Source organism: Taudactylus pleione, unplaced genomic scaffold, assembly GCF_031769625.1.
Source record: "Taudactylus pleione unplaced genomic scaffold, aTauple2 ptg000997l, whole genome shotgun sequence".
NCBI classification, from domain to species: Eukaryota; Metazoa; Chordata; class Amphibia; order Anura; family Myobatrachidae; genus Taudactylus; species Taudactylus pleione.
In genome coordinates, this window is record NW_028285398.1 from 1555592 (window position 1) to 1575836 (window position 20245).

Consider the following 20245-nt stretch of genomic DNA (forward strand, 5'->3'; position numbering starts at 1 on the left):
CTTATCCTCAACTAACTCTCTAACAACTATATTTATTGCATATGGATTAAAAACACCACAAGTATCCTCTTCTTCCTATATATAGTGACACGAGTACTGATGTCCTACTGTATATTTAGTATTGAATAAAATGAGAACCGTATCTCCTTAAATAAGGTCACTTAAGCTAAATATAATATTAAAAACAAAGATATACAGTGATAAAGAAAAGAAAATTATGTGAAGAGATAATAAAAACTGAACGGTGTGCTGTCATTATTCATAAATATAACGTAGTCTGTCCCCTGTGTGTCCCCAAAGATATATCTGTTATTTCATGCTCAGTACATTTGTTACAGGGTCATAGTGTATACAGGTGATTATCATCACTCTCTCAGCCAGATATGTATCATTCCTACCCTGGCTGTATTCATTCAGTCCCATCTGTGTATTAATATATTGTGATGTTCACTTATTATGAAGATATCCACTATGACCTTGTAACAAATGTACTGAGCATGAAATAACAGATATATATTTGGGGACACACAGGGGACAGACTACGTTATATTTATGAATAATGACAGCACACCGTTCAGTTTTTATTATCTCTTTATTCACATAATTTTCTCTTTATCTCTTTATCTCTATATAATTTTTTATATTATATTTAGCTTAAGTGACCTTATTTAAGGACATACGGTTCTCATTTTATTCAATACTAGATATAGAGTAGAACATCAGTACTCATGTCACTATATATATATGGACAAGAGGATACTGGTTGGTGTTTTTAATTCATATCCAGTAAAGATAGAGAGAGTGTTAGTTGAGGATAAGGGTTATATTTACTAAAGTGAGAGTTTTTAGAAGTGAGTTTTAAAAGTGATGTTGCCCATAGCAACCAGTCAGATTCTAGCTATCATTTTCTAGAAGGTGCTATTTAAATGTTAAGTAGAATCTGACTGGTTGCTATGGGCAACATCATTTTAACTCACTTCTAAAAACTCTCACTTTAGTAAAGTTACCCCTAAGAGTGCACCTCCAATACGGATTCTCTTTTCTCTTGTGAATTTTGGATAATGCAGAGGCCATAAAGTATACACAGGTCACCCACTGGCATACCTCCTTCCGCACAGCGGGTACCTGGTCCTATGAGGTTATCTGAGTGCTTTAATACATTGCTCCTTGTGCCCATAACCCCAGGGAGAGAACAAGCAACTCTGAGTGGAGACCCATTATGAAACCTTAGGCCTAGAGAGCCGGAACAGGGGGGGGTGTGAGCAGCCTTGGGCAGAGTAGGGTGACGGCAGATTAGTGTAAGCGTGACGGAGGTAGGCCAGGGGGGGGGGGGGTTTGGGGTGAGCAGCCTTGGGCAGAGTATTGTAACGGCAGAGTAGTGTAAGCGTGACGGAGGTAGGCCAGGGGGGGGGTTTGGGGTGAGCAGCCTTGGGCAGAGTAGGGTGACGGCAGATTAGTGTAAGCGTGAAGGAGGTAGGCCAGGACACCTGTCAGGAGCCGGATCGCATGTGGGTGCTGGAGACATATATAGGCACTATAGGTTATGATTGGCAGTCACTTCTGATTGGCTGCCTGCATCTGGACTCCTCCCACTGACCGTACTTTAATCACGTATGTGGCAAATATATTATACGATATCGCTGCCATCTATTCTCATCACTGAATGGATCGTTCTATTTGGTCTGCGGCAGGAAAGACGACTACAAAAGCCGAACATCATAGGAGCTGGCGATAGGCCTGCTCTACAGCACGGCGATGAATGACCCAGTCTCGTATCTAGCGCGTGATCCATGCAAGACACCAGACACCATGCGTAACGCAGCACCTGTTCCGCTAGCGGCGTGCTGCCGCCAGGTCCTCAATCCGCCCAATGGCAAGGGGCCGGGGAAGAACTGCGCTAGTTTCTCAATACAACTCGCTTCAAGACAAGAAGAAGACAGAGAAAGGAAGGGCGGCGTTATATGAGGTAATGCCACATTCCAGCACATGCATTAATCAGGGAGGTACGAGGTGCCATAGTCCTGGCTGCCTGTATGAGGCACTGACCCACTCTGCTGCTGAATCCTGGGCTCTCTTTGACAAGCGGCAGCTCCTGGTCCCCGGCTGTGCTCTCTGGCTCCCCCGGTGGAATGTCCAGCTGCTCCTCCTGAGTATCAGTGCGAGGTGGAGAAATCTGGGGTTCCTGAGATAGACAGTGATGTTACCCAATAAGACTGACGTTCCCTGTGTAACATTACTATATATTGCTCTTACCATAACATCCTGGACACGGCTGGACCCCTCGGTCTCATCCCCCTGTGAGAGTGTGGCGGTGTCTGGCCCTGAAAGTAGACATACTGGTATTATGTGTAGGGTATGATAATAATATATAATACTATAGGGAGCTACTAAAGGTGTTATTACCAAGGCAGCTGTAATACAGGAGAGAGTCAATCCCCACAGGGGAAACAATAAAACACAATGAACAGCGCACACAGAGCCTTCAGGCCTGAATTATAGTAAATGAATAGTTAGTAACTAAGGCCCATATTCAATATGAGGCGAAAAGTCAGAGGTCGGACTATTCGCCGTCATCACAGCTTTTCCTGAGGATAAAGTATCGGGTGCGTGTGCCCGCGTATCCCCGTATTCAATTAGGAATCGGCGAAAACGGGACCCGGAGAAAAGGTAAGTATCAAAAAGTAACCTGTCACTTTTGGGGAATTCAGCCTCTCACCCTCCAAAAGATGGTCTGACATGGGGGATCACTATGGGTACCCCCGGATTGGCCCGCTAAAGGTATTTGGGGGTTTTAAACGGTGTCGGCAGGTTCTTCTATGCATCTTTGAAAATGTGGTGAAGAATAGTATTTAGCAACATTTTTTGGGGAAAACAACTAATCATTCAAATTTGGGGAACATGAAAATGGGTGCAAGCATGTTTTGAAGTCCCTAAAGTGAACTTACCCCACTCATACATCATCAACAACCACTGGCCAACGTCTACCAACAAAGACCACCACTTACCCCACTCATACATCATCAACAAGCGCAGGCCAACGTCTGCCAACAAAGACCACCACTTACCCCACTCATACATCATCAACAACCACTGGCCAACGTCTACCAACAAAGACCACCACTTACCCCACTCATACATCATCAACAAGCGCAGGCCAACGTCTGCCAACAAAGACCACCACTTACCCCACTCATACATCATCATCATCAACAACCACAGGCCAATGTCTGCCAACAAAGACCACCACTTACCCCACTCATACATCATCAACAACCACCACAGGCCAACGTCTACCAACAAAGACCACCACTTACCCCACTCATACATCATCAACAAGCGCAGGCCAACGTCTGCCAACAAAGACCACCACTTACCCCACTCATACATCATCAACAAGCGCAGGCCAACGTCTGCCAACAAAGACCACCACTTACCCCACTCATACATCATCAACAAGCGCAGGCCAACGTCTGCCAACAAAGACCACCACTTACCCCACTCATACATCATCAACAACCACAGGCCAACGTCTGCCAACAAAGACCACCACTTACCCCACTCATACATCATCAACAACCACTGGCCAACGTCTACCAACAAAGACCACCACTTACCCCACTCATACATCATCAACAAGCGCAGGCCAACGTCTGCCAACAAAGACCACCACTTACCCCACTCATACATCATCATCATCAACAACCACAGGCCAATGTCTGCCAACAAAGACCACCACTTACCCCACTCATACATCATCAACAACCACCACAGGCCAACGTCTACCAACAAAGACCACCACTTACCCCACTCATACATCATCAACAAGCGCAGGCCAACGTCTGCCAACAAAGACCACCACTTACCCCACTCATACATCATCAACAAGCGCAGGCCAACGTCTGCCAACAAAGACCACCACTTACCCCACTCATACATCATCAACAAGCGCAGGCCAACGTCTGCCAACAAAGACAACCACTTACCCCACTCATACATCATCAACAACCACTGGCCAACGTCTACCAACAAAGACCACCACTTACCCCACTCATACATCATCAACAAGCGCAGGCCAACGTCTGCCAAGAAAGACCACCACTTACCCCACTCATACATCATCATCAACAACCACAGGCCAACGTCTGCCAACAAAGACCACCACTTACCCCACTCATACATCATCAACAAGCGCAGGCCAACGTCTGCCAACAAAGACCACCACTTACCCCACTCATACATCATCAACAACCACCACAGGCCAACATCTGCCAACAAAGACCACCACTTACCCCACTCATACATCAACAACCACAGGCCAACGTCTACCAACAAAGACCACCACTTACTCCACTCATACATCATCAACAACCACCACAGGCCAACATCTGCCAACAAAGACCACCACTTACCCCACTCATACATCATCAACAACCACAGGCCAACGTCTGCCAACAAAGACCACCACTTACCCCACTCATACATCATCAACAACCACAGGCCAACATCTGCCAACAAAGACCACCACTGAACCATCAAAGACCATACCGGGGAAGAACCAAGGCCCCAGCAACCCAACAGATACCATTACCGTCCCCATCACACAACCCGTCTGTGCCAAAGGACATACCAAGACTGGAGACAACCAGAAAGATACGACCACTACCAAACTAACATCAGCAGCTTGACGCAGCCTCCATAGACCGCACACGGCAACAGGCAGCACAAGCGTCCCACGCCAAACCCCAGTCCACAATTAAGCAGAAGTTCAGAAAAAGTAGAAGATTGAGGAATAAAGTATTAAATAGAGGAACTTAAACCAGGACGACATTAATCAGGAGACATCTTATTACCCAGTAACATGGCGCTGGGTAAGAAGATGCTCCACCAACACGAATTCCACTAGCTACAAAACTAAATGACCACAATTTCCTGCGCAAACTACATTAGTCACTCACTCCCTAACCAGACCGGCTGTACCAGGGAAGGACTCGGTAACCCATGTGCCACCACGGAGACTCCTCCATACACCCATGTCAGCGTCATACCCGAGAGGAACACGCCGTAAGCACGCTCGCATGCCCAATAGGCATTCCACCCTGCTATATAACGGGGCACGAGCCACTGGGAAAACGCTGGAAGAGGATGTAGAGAACTAATACACGTCACAGCAAGTAGGATAAGACAGTCCTAATCTGAGACACATACAGTTACATGAACACGTGTAGTACCACAACAGCTGGCGGGCTGCATGCTGAATACCTGCACTATACAGAGGGATGTATACAGACAGAGCTCAGGACTATACAAGTGCTACACAGATGGCTCTAGTTCATCACAATACAGACAAATGACAGCCGTACCTACAGCTAACACTGTGCACCGAACAGTCTCATATACTGTGATGTCATTCTACCATTTCTTCCGTCTAAAACCAATCTGCACAATTAGCGACGTCTATCAAGACTAAGCCAAAACCATGGCGGAAAGATTTAAAAAAAAAACAAACGTTTACATCACCCCCCCAATGCTGACAGGCGCAGAGCCAAGCAAACACATAGGAGAGCGATTATTAACGTACCACAAGGCGTCAGGTGAATAACGTGAAGGTGCTGAATGCACAGGACACTACTAACCCAGAGGTCACGCACGTGGTAGCTCCAGGCCACCTACCGGCCAACCTTCCACATAACCACCATCTAATCTGTTAGATAAGTTACAGTACATACATCTACAACACAACAGAGGATACAAAGACATAAAACAGCTACAGGAAACGCGTTACATATTCCTCCCCAACTGCAGGACTTAGAACCGGAAGAAATTTCTATTTAAAGCCAGAGAAAATCAATTGAATGAGGCCCTTTTACCCCAATAGACATAAATAGCCAAAATAGGCCCTGAGCTATTACATGAGGCCTTTGCCGGACACACCACTCGCACATACAGAAGGAGAATGAGATACCAGAACAGTCATTTATAGGAACGTGCAGATGAACATTGCTCCATCGTGTTCCCGGAAAGTAATGGCAGGCATTTATAGGGAATGTGCGCAGATTACACAGCGATATATCACTCACCTGCGGATTGTACCTGTGCCTGACCGTGCAGCGACTCGCTCTGTGCCGCCCCCACCGTCTCCACCAGGAGCCCCTGCAAAATAACAAAGAAGAACTGGGAATGGGGATAAGATAGGTAGGGATTGGCAGCCCGAGGTCTGACGCGCCATGCAGAGAATCCAGTAACATTCTGTCCTCATCAATGGTGGGTGTTGTCCTGAGGGTCCTCTGTCTGAGTGTTGGGGTGGTCACTCCGGTTGCTGGGTACAGTATCTATATTCCTCTTTGAGGAGGTTGGCTCCAGCCACCCAGCTATGGTAGTCGGTCTGTACTATCTCTTAGTCCAGGTGGGCTACCGACTATCTCTATTATTCACTATTCTACTCCCCGAGTTCTCAAACACTGGCTCCCCGGCCCCTTACTCCTGTGTTCCGGACTAGGGGATGAGTTCCACTCAGTTGGTTCCAAGGGCAGACTGGGAGCCTCCCAGTGATCGCTGACCTCATACATGGCACTAGGCTACGTACCATATGGGTCCTACCCATGAGTAGACCTCTATTCCGGCTAGTCAGCTCCTGTGTAACTCGTCAGCCCAGTCCACAGGCCCTGACTGGGATCTGACTACTGGAACCATTACACTGTCCTATTGTAGATGTAATCTGGTGGATAGACAGAGAATGGGAAGTGCAGCCTATACGCCCTGAGCTCCCAGTCAGAGGGTAACTAAGGGGGAGACATCCCCACCTCTGCCTGTGACCCCTACACATGCTGCTTTGTAATGAACACAAATGTATAGTCAAAGCGTCATGTTACTTCCGGGTGGTCTTCATTACAGTATAAGGGTCATGCACTGATTATAGTAATAATAAATTTATTCCAGAATAATAAGCAGCAATTATTCCATATATTAAGTAAAAAGCAGATAGAACCAGACATTGCTATATACTCCTTTACGCCCCACATGTAATGGTCAGGCAGCTGCTGGCGTCAGGGATTATAAGTGACTCATCATTGGGTGTGAGAGGACTGACACCAGCAGCTGCCTGAGAGCAATGAGAACAAGTGTTATCTTCCTCCAATACGTCTATTATGTGCCTCATGCCTCAATGATACTACTGACTCCTAGTGACTGGATAGGCTGCACTCTCAGTAATGTCACTGGCTCCTAGTGACTGGATAGGCTGCACTCTCAGTGATGTCACTGGCTCCTAGTGACTGGATAGGCTGCACTCTCAGTGATGTCACTGGCTCCTAGTGACTGGATAGGCTGCACTCTCAGTGATGTCACTGATTCCTAGTGGTCGGATAGGTTACACTGTCAGTGATGTCACTGGTTCCTAGTGAATGGATAGGTACTCACTTTAAGAAAAGGGCACATAAAATAAAATAAAAAGAATGTAGTGATAACAGCAGCTTGTTACATTCCCAACCAAGTAGTTTATTTGTTATCCAATGTAACAACAAGATAACCTACTGAACGGGATCCATTCACAATCCTGACAGTCAGGATGCTGGAGCCGGTCAGAATCACGGCGCCAACATCCTTACGGTAAGTACTGGGGTAAGGGGGAGGGGGAGGCTGGATGGGTTTAAAGACTGATATACTTATGTAGTGTGTGTATGGCCCAGGCTTTTTGGGTTGTTAGTTGCAGTCGCCACTGGAAGCCATCTAAACCTCTGTCTCTCACTGAACAGTCAGGGCCAAGTGATGGGGTACTGGGGCCAGTGATGGGGTACTGGGGCCAGTGATGGGGTACTGGGGCCAGTGATGGGGTACTGGGGCCAGTGATGGGGTACTGGGGCCAGTGATGGGGTACTGGGGCCAGTGATGATGCCGTTAGAGGGTCAGTACGTATTTCTGGCTCCCATTAGTTACTCCCTAATGCTTTCTGCAGAGGCCGAGCGGTCGGCTATACGCACCCCTCAGCTCATGGGGAATATCTGTGATATGTAGAAGGTCAGTCAGTGCAGCAAGTGATTCTCACCTCCATGGACAAGCCGTGAGTCTGGGCACCTTAATGACATGATGCCCGCTGAGCGTGCCCAGGAGGCCGTGCTGGGCCCAGGAAAATGCTCTGTTATATCATGTTAATAGGGAACAGTGACCTCCCCCATAACGGCTGGGATTAGCTGGTGGTGGGAGCAGGGACAGTATAAAGCCTGTGCACAGCAAACACTCAGCAATCTTATCTTACTGTCCCTATAAATAGCAGAGGCTGCAGTCCCAGGGCCAGCTCTGCAATACACACATTAGTCTAATCACTAGATAGGACCAATCTCTGGGACTTGGTAAGTCTGACACCATGGCATCGCCCATAGAAACCTATGGGGGGTTATGGCTGCTGGCGGAAATGAGGAGATACCTGCTGCTGTCTCTGCTTCATACATTCAGGGGACACTAAATATTCCCGGTATGATGAATGGTAAATGAGGGCCTGAGTGATAGCAGCTATGTATGTAACATGTAAGAGGGAGGAACCATGTCCTACATGACTGTCATGGTGTCAGTGAGTGCGTACCTCCGAGTCCGGCATCACCCAATTATTCTCAGAGTCCCGGTTCTCCAGACCCTCCGACATCCTTCACCCGGCTCTGAAAACAGACGTATCCTGGAGAGGACAGGAGCGATGCATTATACTTCTTCTCCCAATCTTCTATAGAGCAGGAAACCTCTGTCACACTATGATAGCATGCACTCTATTCTATCCACTTTTATTATACAGCCAAACTAATTAGGGTGACTACTAATGCAGATTTCAGGTGATCCTGACAATATCATTGCACTTATCATTATTAGACTGTCAGCTCATGGGGAACATACATTAATCTGTGGTGTGTGCAGCTGCAATGGTGTGTGGTCTGTAGGAGCTGTTGGGTTATATAGCGCTGGACACATGAAGAAGAGACCTGTGAGGGTTATATAGTGCTGGACACATGATGAAGAGACCTGTGAGGGTTATATAGCGCTGGACACATGAAGAAGAGACCTGTGAGGGTTATATAGCGCTGGACACATGAAGCAGAGACCTGTGAGGGTTATATAGTGCTGGGCACATGAAGAAGAGACCTGTGAGGGTTATATAGCGCTGGACACATGAAGAAGAGACCTGTGAGGGTTATATAGCGCTGGACACATGATGAAGAGACCTGTGAGGGTTATATAGTGCTGGACACATGATGAAGAGACCTGTGAGGGTTATATAGTGCTGGACACATGATGAAGAGACCTGTGAGGGTTATATAGTGCTGGACACATGAAGAAGAGACCTGTGAGGGTTATATAGTGCTGGACACATGATGAAGAGACCTGTGAGGGTTATATAGCGCTGGACACATGATGAAGAGACCTGTGAGGGTTATATAGTGCTGGACACATGAAGAAGAGACCTGTGAGGGTTATATAGCGCTGGACACATGATGAAGAGACCTGTGAGGGTTATATAGTGCTGGACACATGATGAAGAGACCTGTGAGGGTTATATAGTGCTGGACACATGATGAAGAGACCTGTGAGGGTTATATAGTGCTGGGTACATGAAGAAGAGACCTGTGAGGGTTATATAGTGCTGGACACATGAAGAAGAGACCTGTGAGGGTTATATAGTGCTGGACACATGAAGAAGAGACCTGTGAAGGTTATATAGTGCTGGACACATGAAGAAGAGACCTGTGAGGGTTATATAGTGCTGGGCACATGAAGAAGAGACCTGTGAGGGTTATATAGCGCTGGGCACATGAAGAAGAGACCTGTGAGGGTTATATAGCGCTGGGCACATGAAGAAGAGACCTGTGAGGGTTATATAGCGCTGGACACATGAAGAAGAGACCTGTGAGGGTTATATAGCGCTGGACACATGAAGAAGAGACCTGTGAGGGTTATATAGTGCTGGACACATGAAGAAGTGACCTGTGAGGGCTATATATAGCGCTGGGTACATGAAGAAGAGACCTGTGAGGGTTATATAGCGCTGGACACATGAAGAAGAGACCTGTGAGGGTTATATAGCGCTGGGCACATGAAGAAGAGACCTGTGAGGGTTATATAGTGCTGGACACATGAAGAAGTGACCTGTAGGGCCTCAGAAATAGTTTGGAACCAGCAGTAACGTATCTTATTGTTCCCAACAGAGAAGTAGGGTTAGTCTAGTAAATTTGTTTAAGGTTTGTCTTGCAAATCTCTATAAGTAAACAAATGAGTGTTGGGTGCAGGAGGCAGCTGTACAGCAGTCAGGAATACAAGCTGCAGTCTAATATTACACCAAATCATCATTATTCACAGTTGATAAGAATGTTCTGCAGAACAGGAAGCTGTGTGAGAATTACAGGTCCCCAAGTCCCCCCTGCGTTCGTATGGAGCGCTGTCACTATGTCGGTTTCCGATGTTAATCCGCACACCTGGACCCTCACTCTCATTCATGGAGTGCAGCAGCTAGTGGACATGTAGCGCCATTCCCTACTCATAGCGATGAATGGCGCTGGCAGACACAGCTCTCCACATAAACAATCACACCAGCCCCAGCAGAGATACAGGGCTGACGCAGTGTCCATGCCGCATGTAGCTGGACGAGGTCGTAAGTCTGCGCACGTGGCCTGATTGTTAGAGCTAGGAGACGCAGCACAAAGTCGGATGCTGTGTCTGTAGATTTTAGTAGGCGTACCTGGGAGGTGACAGGAGAATGACTAAGCGGACGCGGGAAAGTCGCCAAAAGGGGCTGCGTCTAAAGATGCGCTCAAGTCCTAATGAGCCGCTATACGTTCTGTGCACTGTGCTGTAATGCCATCTCTACATAAGAGACAGCTGGCACTGACACCGCGCAGTCACAGAACAGGAGATACCAGGGCTCAGCCCTAGTACAATATCACCCATCACACGGCATTTCTTCTATGTTATGTAACCAATACGGCTTACAGGACAGGACGCATCGCCGTATGTAAGGGACGGACTACCCCGGTATACTGCTGATCTGTTACATCAGAGATAAAAGCCAAACACGCGCCAACTGTTCCCTACCAGGCAGTCATCTCGCCACCACTGACCAGGCGCCAGCAGATCATCAAGGTGAGACAGCAGAGGACAAACCAGCAGAGAGAAGAGAGAAGATACAGTGAGGACGCCATTGCGGCAAAAGCGCGGCGATGGAGCAGACACAGCATGGTGGTAAGGGAGAGAAGATTATGGTGGTACCAGTAGGGATCGGCCCAGGCAGAAGGTGCTCAGTGTACATCTAATGGTCCTTCTCTACATTCTGGATCCCAGCTTGGATGTAACTTATAGATTATTGCTGCTTTAAGCCCATGGACTAAATCACTGGCATTGTGCTAGTGCCTGTAACTCTCAGGGGTCTAGTTACTAAGCAGTGTTAGGAGACAGAGTGAAAAGTGATAAGAAAGTGATAAGGTGCCAGCCAATCAGCTCCCAACTGTCACCTCACAGGCTGTGTTTGAAAATGACAGTTGGGAGCTGATTGGCTGGTACCTTATCACTTTTCACTCTGTCTCCTAACACTGCTTAGTACATAGACCCCTCAGTCTATGACGTCTGGCCCAGGATACGCTCACGCTGTGATATGTACATGGCTAAGGGTGGGGGCACTGTCAGGATAAATGAGCAATCTCCATGTGTGCACTGTGCTACAATCTGCATGAAGCAGAGCCCATAGATCTCCCTATAGCAGATCACCTGCACCCCTGCCTGTACTCAGCAACAGCACCGGGGAATCACAGGAAGGAAGGGGGGAGGTCATCTGGCAGCCGTGTACCCCCCACAAACCTAGCATCAGAGCAGGGAGCAGAGGAGGACAGGCTTCTCTGTATGTCTCATCATAAAGACTCCATATAAGGCAGCACCGGCACAGGAGACGTATGCAGACTGGAGGGGGGTAGGGGGTACATCTAGTGCATGTTCTGTGCCAGCAGCGTCGCTCATGGACTCATTACTGCTCAGCTGCAGGGCCTGGTGCGGACGACGCACATTTCTACGTTTTTACACTGCGCACTTCTGAAACTAGGGGGTCTATTTACTAAGCAGTGTTAGGAGACAGAGTGAAAAGTGATAAGGTACCAGCCAATCAGCTCCCAACTCTCATTTTTCAAACACAGCCTGTGAGATGACAGTTGGGAGCTGATTGGCTGGCACCTTATCACTTTCTTATCACTTTTTTCACTCTGTCCTAACTACACCCCTAAGAGTATACAAGTCAGAGTGGTTAGCGTTACACACCTATCACCCCTGCCCGGGGGTCCCTATACCAGCCAGTGTAGAACCCTCCGGGCACACCTATCACCCCTGCCCGGGGGTCCCCATACCAGTCAGTGTAGAACCCTCCGGGCACACCTATCACCCCTGCCCGGGGGTCCCTATACCAGCCAGTGTAGAACCCTCCGGGCACACCTATCACCCCTGCCCGGGGGTCCCCATACCAGCCAGTGTAGAACCCTCCGGGCACACCTATCACCCCTGCCCGGGGGTCCCCATACCAGTCAGTGTAGAACCCTCCGGGCACACCTATCACTCCTGCCCGGGGGTCCCTATACCAGCCAGTGTAGAACCCTCCGGCACACCTATCACCCCTGCCCGGGGGTCCCTATACCAGCCAGTGTAGAACCCTCCGGGCACACCTATCACCCCTGCCCGGGGGTCCCCATACCAGCCAGTGTAGAACCCTCCGGGCACACCTATCACCCCTGCCCGGGGGTCCCCATACCAGTCAGTGTAGAACCCTCCGGGCACACCTATCACTCCTGCCCGGGGGTCCCTATACCAGCCAGTGTAGAACCCTCCGGCACACCTATCACCCCTGCCCGGGGGTCCCTATACCAGCCAGTGTAGAACCCTCCGGGCACATCTATCACCCCTGCCCAGGGGTCCCTATACCAGTCAGTGTAGCACCCTCCAGGCACATCTATCTCCCCTGCCCGGGGGTCCCTATACCAGCCAGTGTATGTTTTCCTAGATGCACTTCTTCAACCTCATGTGCAGGATATTAAATCTTATTTAAAAGGACAACAGATTTATCGGTTACCTTGAACAACTTCCCCACATTACAGATGATTGTTAGCTTCGCAGTCTAGACGAGTCCAGCCTCTATACGTGTATCACATGCTATGGGGATAGATGCCCTTAGGAGTATCAGGTTATTTTGAAACCTCTAAGGGCCGTATTCAATTAGTTTCACGCCTGCAATACTTTTTCGCCTGCCAGACTTTTTGCCTACATCGCGTATTTTAGCCACGGAAATTTATCGTGCGCGTACCCGCGATTCGCCCTATTCAATTCCAAAAGACACGAAAACGGTGATATGTGATGTCAGAACAGGCGAAAAGTGGTGTCAGAATCGGGGAAACCAGCCTGAACCCCCCAAAAAGATGCGGAAACATTGGGGATCGATGTAGTAGTGCCCGATTAGCCCTAATGAAACAGTTTGGGGTACTTAAGTTCGCACAATTGCCACTAATTAGCGTCTTTGCACAAGTGGTGAAGAATGGCATAAAGCAGGACTTATTGGTGATAAGTAGTAGTCCTGGCACATCTGGGGTACTGGAATATGGGTGCTAGCAAATTAAAAAGTTGCTAAACTTAAAAGAAACGTAAAAAGCGTACCTTCAGCAAACACCTGCAATAAAATAACACCTCCCCCATACTTGCAGACCCCCCAAAGTCTATTTCGCTACTTTTTAAGTTTGTACCCCCACTTTGCACTTTTTCGCCCCCTATTTCAAAGTGCTTTTTTGGGATGTTAATCACTTTTTTTTACGCAGTTATCCTTTGGGGGGCTGTCCCAAGGGTGCTGAGCGGTTTCCCGACCTTTGCACCCCAAAATAGCGGTTTTGCATTTCTTCTCTCCACCTATTCATAGGCGAATCTTTTTCGCTTATTACATTGCGTTTTCGCGTACGCGAAAAGTGTTTGCAATTGAATACGGAGATAAGATTCCGTCTGGTGAAAAGTCGCAATCGGCCATACTTTTTCGCAGATTCCGCCTTTTCGCGGCTATTTGAGTACGGGCCTAAGTATGGTTCTGACAAAATATTATTTTGACTATAAATGCCGGTTCTATTTGTAATTAGCTGGTTATACCATGGGGTGAGGAGCTAATGCTATGATACATGCTGCTGAGGCCAATCTAATAAGTAACGAGGGTGAATCATATTAATGTGGCCAGCCAGTGATATAACCAATAGCGACCTATCTATGTTAGCACTAACCAGGCTAATGCCGCGTTACGCACCTGACTAAAGTATTAATGACGATCTGGTGAATAAAGATGGAACTAATTTGGCTCCGCCCAGATCTTGGCATTTTTTTTAGCCCCCTCCCCCCATATAACGAGCTGTAAGTACACAGGGTGCCCGTAGTGTGGCTACATGACACAGGGAGACCAATTTACTCATCCTCATACAGGAGAGTGTCATAGGACGCGGCATAGATTGTGCTGTACATCTAAGTATGTGGGTTATACTACGCGGACAGGACAGGGAGGCGCTGTAAGGACAGGGAGGGGCTGTACGGACAGGGAGGGGCTGTACGGACAGGGAGGGGCTGTACGGACAGGGAGGGGCTGTACGGACAGGGAGGGGCTGTACGGACAGGGAGGGGCTGTACGGACAGGGAGGGGCTGTACGGACAGGGAGGCGCTGTACGGACAGGGAGGCGCATCCCTCGGTCATTACAGCAGCCATCCTCTCTGGTTCACTGCCTGGCACTTTGCTCTGTAACAACATGGTGTATCTTCAATTAGAGAATGATAAATCCCATTCCATCTGACATTAATGGTGATAACCGTGGGCAATGGTTCCTACAATGGTGCCTCTATTCCCCTCCTGTCACATCACGGCACCGCCCCTTCCCCCCGTCACATCACGGCACTGTCCCTTCCCCTCCTGTCACATCACAGCACCGCCCCTTCCCCTCCTGTCACATCACGGCACTGCCCCTTCCCCTCCTGTCACATCACGGCACCGCCCCTTCCCCTCCTGTCACATCACGGCACCGCCCCTTCCCCTCCTGTCACATCACGGCACCGCCCCTTCCCCTCCTGTCACATCACGGCACCGCCCCTTCCCCTCCTGTCACATCACGGCACCGTCCCTTCCCCTCCTGTCACATCACGGCACCGCCCCTTCCCCTCCTGTCACATCACGGCACCGCCCCTTCCCCTCCTGTCACATCACGGCACCGCCCCTTCCCCTCCTGTCACATCACGGCGCCACCCCTTCCCCTCCTGTCACATCACGGCGCCACCCCTTCCCCTCCTGTCACATCACGGCGCCACCCCTTCCCCTCCTGTCACATCACGGCGCCACCCCTTCCCCTCCTGTCACATCACGGCGCCACCCCTTCCCTCCTGTCACATCACGGCACCGCCACTTCCCCTCCTCTCACATCAGCAGTGCCATGGCTACTCAGAAGTGACAGACATTATGCAAGATCTACCTGAGCTATGCGGGTGATGGGTACGTTATAGGAACATTGGCATAGATGGCTGCATGTACCAGTATAGATGGCTGCCTGGATGGCTACAGAGGGCTGGCTGCCTGGATGGCTACAGAGGGCTGGCTGCCTGGATGGCTACAGACGGCTGGCTGCCTGGATGGCTACAGACGGCTGGCTGCCTGGATGGCTACAGACGGCTGGCTGCCTGGATGGCTACAGACGGCTGGCTGCCTGGATGGCTACAGACGGCTGGCTGCCTGGATGGCTACAGACGGCTGGCTGCCTGGATGGCTACAGACGGCTGGCTGCCTGGATGGCTACAGACGGCTGGCTGCCTGGATGGCTACAGACGGCTGGCTGCCTGGATGGCTACAGACGGCTGGCTGCCTGGATCGGCGCGGAGGGCTGGCTGCCTGGATCGGCGCGGAGGGCTGGCTGCCTGGATGGGTACAGACGGCTGGCTGCCTGGATGGGTACAGACGGCTGGCTGGCTGGCTGCCTGGATCGGCGCGGAAGGCTGGCTGCCTGGATCCGCACAGACGGCTGGCTGGTTGCCTGGATCCGCACAGAGGGCTGGCTGCCCGGATCAGTATAGATGGGAATTAGTTTAAGAAATAAAGGTAGTTTATACAATGTCAGCTGTGCATCCCCATACAGCCCGTGGTGACATAACGTGATATATGTCCTGGTAACGCATATTTATCATACTGCCTGGGCCGTGGTAGTATATTCTCCGGCTGTCCATGCTAGTGTCTATATGGTCCTAATATAACCGCGTGGTAATAATAAGTAGTGTACAGTATAATCCCTCTTCTGCTCCATAACTATACGGCTAGGCTCCAGCAGGGACCTAACGCATCTAAGGACACCCAGATATTATACACGTGGTTGGTGCATGCTGTTCTGCAGGTATTGCCTGGGTTATTATTCACGGGTCACGGGTACTATGTATTGGGCAGTACACTGGGCCTAGCAGTGCTCATACCGTATTGCGTCTGTATGCGCCGTGTACACGTATTCGCCTTTCCTGGTGTCCATGAGATGGCTGCAGACTCTGTCCTAGGGGCATATACCGGATAATTATCATTTCTTATCGCTGCAGATATTATATCTCCGGGAGTTACCACGCAGGGGGTGGAGCTTTCATAGGAGCTTGTGACGTGTGAAAGGAAACTAGTCGCTAAGGTGATCACTTTACCTGCGCCGGATGCGCTAATGTGCATCAAAAACGCAGGACCCCTGCTAGATGCATCCTGGGGAAACATGCAGTGTGCCAATTACACCCGGGAAAGGTTTCCTCTGATAAATAGGCCCCATGTATGGATAGTGGTAGGTTTCCTCTGATAAATAGGCCCCATGTATGGATAGTGGTAGGTTTCCTCTGATAAATAGGCCCCATGTATGGATAGTGGTAGGTTTCCTCTGATAAATAGACCCCATGTATGGATAGTGGTAGGTTTCCTCTGATAAATAGGCCCCATGTATGGATAGTGGTAGGTTTCCTCTGATAAATAGACCCCATGTATGGATAGTGGTGGGTTTCCTCTGATAAATAGGCCCCATGTATGGATAGTGGTAGGTTTCCTCTGATAAATAGGCCCCATGTATGGATAGTGGTAGGTTTCCTCTGATAAATAGGCCCCATGTATGGATAGTGGTAGGTTTCCTCTGATAAATAGGCCCCATGTATGGATAGTGGTAGGTTTCCTCTGATAAATAGGCCCCATGTATGGATAGTGGTAGGTTTCCTCTGATAAATAGGCCCCATGTATGGATAGTGGTAGGTTTCCTCTGATAAATAGGCCCCATGTATGGATAGTGGTAGGTTTCCTCTGATAAATAGGCCCCATGTATGGATAGTGGTAGGTTTCCTCTGATAAATAGGCCCCATGTATGGATAGTGGTAGGTTTCCTCTGATAAATAGGCCCCATGTATGGATAGTGGTAGGTTTCCTCTGATAATTAGGCCCCATGTATGGATAGTGGTAGGTTTCCTCTGATAAATAGACCCCATGTATGGATAGTGGTAGGTTTCCTCTGATAAATAGGCCCCATGTATGGATAGTGGTAGGTTTCCTCTGATAAATAGGCCCCATGTATGGATAGTGGTAGGTTTCCTCTGATAAATAGGCCCCATGTATGGATAGTGGTAGGTTTCCTCTGATAAATAGGCCCCATGTATGGATAGTGGTAGGTTTCCTCTGATAAATAGGCCCCATGTATGGATAGTGGTAGGTTTCCTCTGATAAATAGGCCCCATGTATGGATAGTGGTAGGTTTCCTCTGATAAATAGGCCCCATGTATGGATAGTGGTAGGTTTCCTCTGATAAATAGGCCCCATGTATGGATAGTGGTAGGTTTCCTCTGATAAATAGACCCCCATGTATGGATAGTGGTAGGTTTCCTCTGATAAATAGACCCCCATGTATGGATAGTGGTAGGTTTCCTCTGATAAATAGGCACCATGTATGGAGAGTGGTAGGTTTCCTCTGATAAATAGGCCCCATGTATGGATAGTGGTAGGTTTCCTCTGATAAATAGACCCCATGTATGGATAGTGGTAGGTTTCCTCTGATAAATAGACCCCATGTATGGATAGTGGTAGGTTTCCTCTGATAAATAGACCCCATGTATGGATAGTGGTAGGTTTCCTCTGATAAATAGGCCCCATGTATGGATAGTGGTAGGTTTCCTCTGATAAATAGACCCCATGTATGGAGAGTGGTAGGTTTCCTCTGATAAATAGGCCCCATGTATGGATAGTGGTGGGTTTCCTCTGATAAATAGGCCCCATGTATGGATAGTGGTAGGTTTCCTCTGATAAATAGGCCCCATGTATGGATAGTGGTAGGTTTCCTCTGATAAATAGGCCCCATGTATGGATAGTGGTAGGTTTCCTCTGATAAATAGGCCCCATGTATGGATAGTGGTAGGTTTCCTCTGATAAATAGGCCCCATGTATGGATAGTGGTAGGTGTTCTCGCGTTTCACTTACAAAGTGTCACATACACGCTAGTAATCTCTTATTAATGCAGCTCGGGCCATCTTTGTACACATACCGCCTTTCACTGTCACATAGAGATGTAGTTATGACCGGCGGCCGCGATGCGGGAGGGTTATGGTGCATACACACGATCAGATTTTTTCTTCAGATATGGACGATAACGATTTAAAAATCGTTCAGTCGTTCATATCTGATGAAAAATCGTTCATATCTGACATGCCTGAACGATGGACGATCAACGATGCGCGTTCCCGTTTGTCAGATAACGATATCTGACATCTGATGGGTTTGCAGTCAGACTTGGACGATCCCATTCATTTTAATGCAGTTAAAAATCGTTCAAATCGTTCAAAACTTTGGTCAAATCGTTCAAATCGTTTAATCGTTCAATCGTTCATCTGACAAGTCTGACAAGTCTGACCGTGTGTACGCTCCATTAGACTTAGGCAGCGTTACGGGGTTAGTTATTTTTTTTTGGGGGGGGTGGGGGGAGTTAGGCACCACTGGGGTAGGGGGGAGGGTTATCTCATTCCCGTACATAAACCCTCAGTCAGATAGCGGTGTGTAGCATTACTGTGAGTCCTGGTATACCTACTGTAGGCTTGTGCCCGCATTCTGCTCCCTATAGAATAACATATCACTGCCAGTAATAGCCCCAGCGATGGGATAATCCCATATGTTGCACTAGGCCGGCTGTACATGATACAGTCACCCAGTCATAACAGATGTATTACCGCACAGATGCTCAATGTCACTGCGCCTTTCGCCGGTAAAAGGTAGAAGATATTTGTAAAGAACTTTACATTATATATAATGAAGAATACTGTGATCCCTACTGTAAGTTATGAGGACACAACTCATGGGTGTCTTCTAATGTCTCTATAACTTACTGTAGGGATTAAGCTGTAATAACGTCACACAGCAAATACACATGTTCTATATACAAGTGATGTATACACTAAATAATGAGGAACAATGTGATCCCTACTGTAAGTTAGAAGGACAGAACTGGGTAACATCTAATGTCTATAACTTACAGTAGGGACCACACTGTAATAACGTCACACAGCAAATACACATGTTCTATATACAAGTGATGAACAATGTGATCCCTACTGTACGTTATAATGACATAACTCCTGGTTACGTACAGTAGGGATCACGCTGTAATGACACCACACATGCAGTGTACACGGTAACATATCTCGGCGTGCTCCGCCCCTCTCACCCGCTCTCCGGTGCCCGCTGCCGCCCTCGGGTCACTCCGTCTCCGGGACTCTTTTCCGAGCGCCTACCTCACGGGGAGCACCATGTGACCGCACTGACCAATCCGACGGGCGCTCATGAGGTAGAAACCAATGAGCCGCTTTGTCCCGCCCCTAAGAGCTGAGTGTGACTGACAGACAGCTGCTTATTAACCCCCTGCCTGCCGGAGCCTCCTCTTACTGCTGCGTGACAGGGACAGGTGCCCACCGCGGGGGGGTGAGGGATCACTATTGGGGGGCAGTACCTGTAGAGGGGGAGACAGGGGTCACTATGTGGGGGTAGTACCTGTAGAGGGGGAGACAGGGGTCACTATGTGGGGGTAGTACCTGTAGAGGGGGAGACCGGGATAACTATGGGGGGCAGTACCTGTAGAGGGGGAGACAGGGAACACTATGGGGGGGGGCAGTACCTGTAGAGGGGGAGACTGGGGTCACTATTGGGGGGCAGTACCTGTAGAGGGGGAGACTGGGGTCACTATTGGGGGG

General features: G+C 48.8%; 1 protein-coding gene across 3 annotated transcripts in view; it reads right to left on the reverse strand.

Annotated features, from left to right (window-relative positions):
• Positions 1 to 19845, reverse strand: part of PBXIP1 (PBX homeobox interacting protein 1) — a 29733-nt gene extending 9888 nt beyond the window's left edge. The window contains exons 1-6 of one of the 3 annotated variants that reach the window (XM_088460947.1): positions 19723 to 19845; positions 8576 to 8665; positions 6078 to 6150; positions 2254 to 2321; positions 2047 to 2182; positions 1826 to 1918 (exon numbers count right to left, since the gene is read on the reverse strand). In XM_088460947.1, the coding sequence (XP_088317073.1) occupies positions 1826 to 1918; positions 2047 to 2182; positions 2254 to 2321; positions 6078 to 6150; positions 8576 to 8635 (430 nt within the window). In that variant the 5' untranslated portion in view covers positions 8636 to 8665; positions 19723 to 19845. Of the gene's footprint in view, positions 1 to 1825; positions 1919 to 2046; positions 2183 to 2253; positions 2322 to 6077; positions 6151 to 8575; positions 8711 to 19722 lie in introns of all 3 variants that reach the window. The other 2 variants (XM_088460948.1, XM_088460949.1) reach the window with 2 other exon arrangements.
• Between the last annotated feature and the right edge of the window lie 400 nt (positions 19846 to 20245).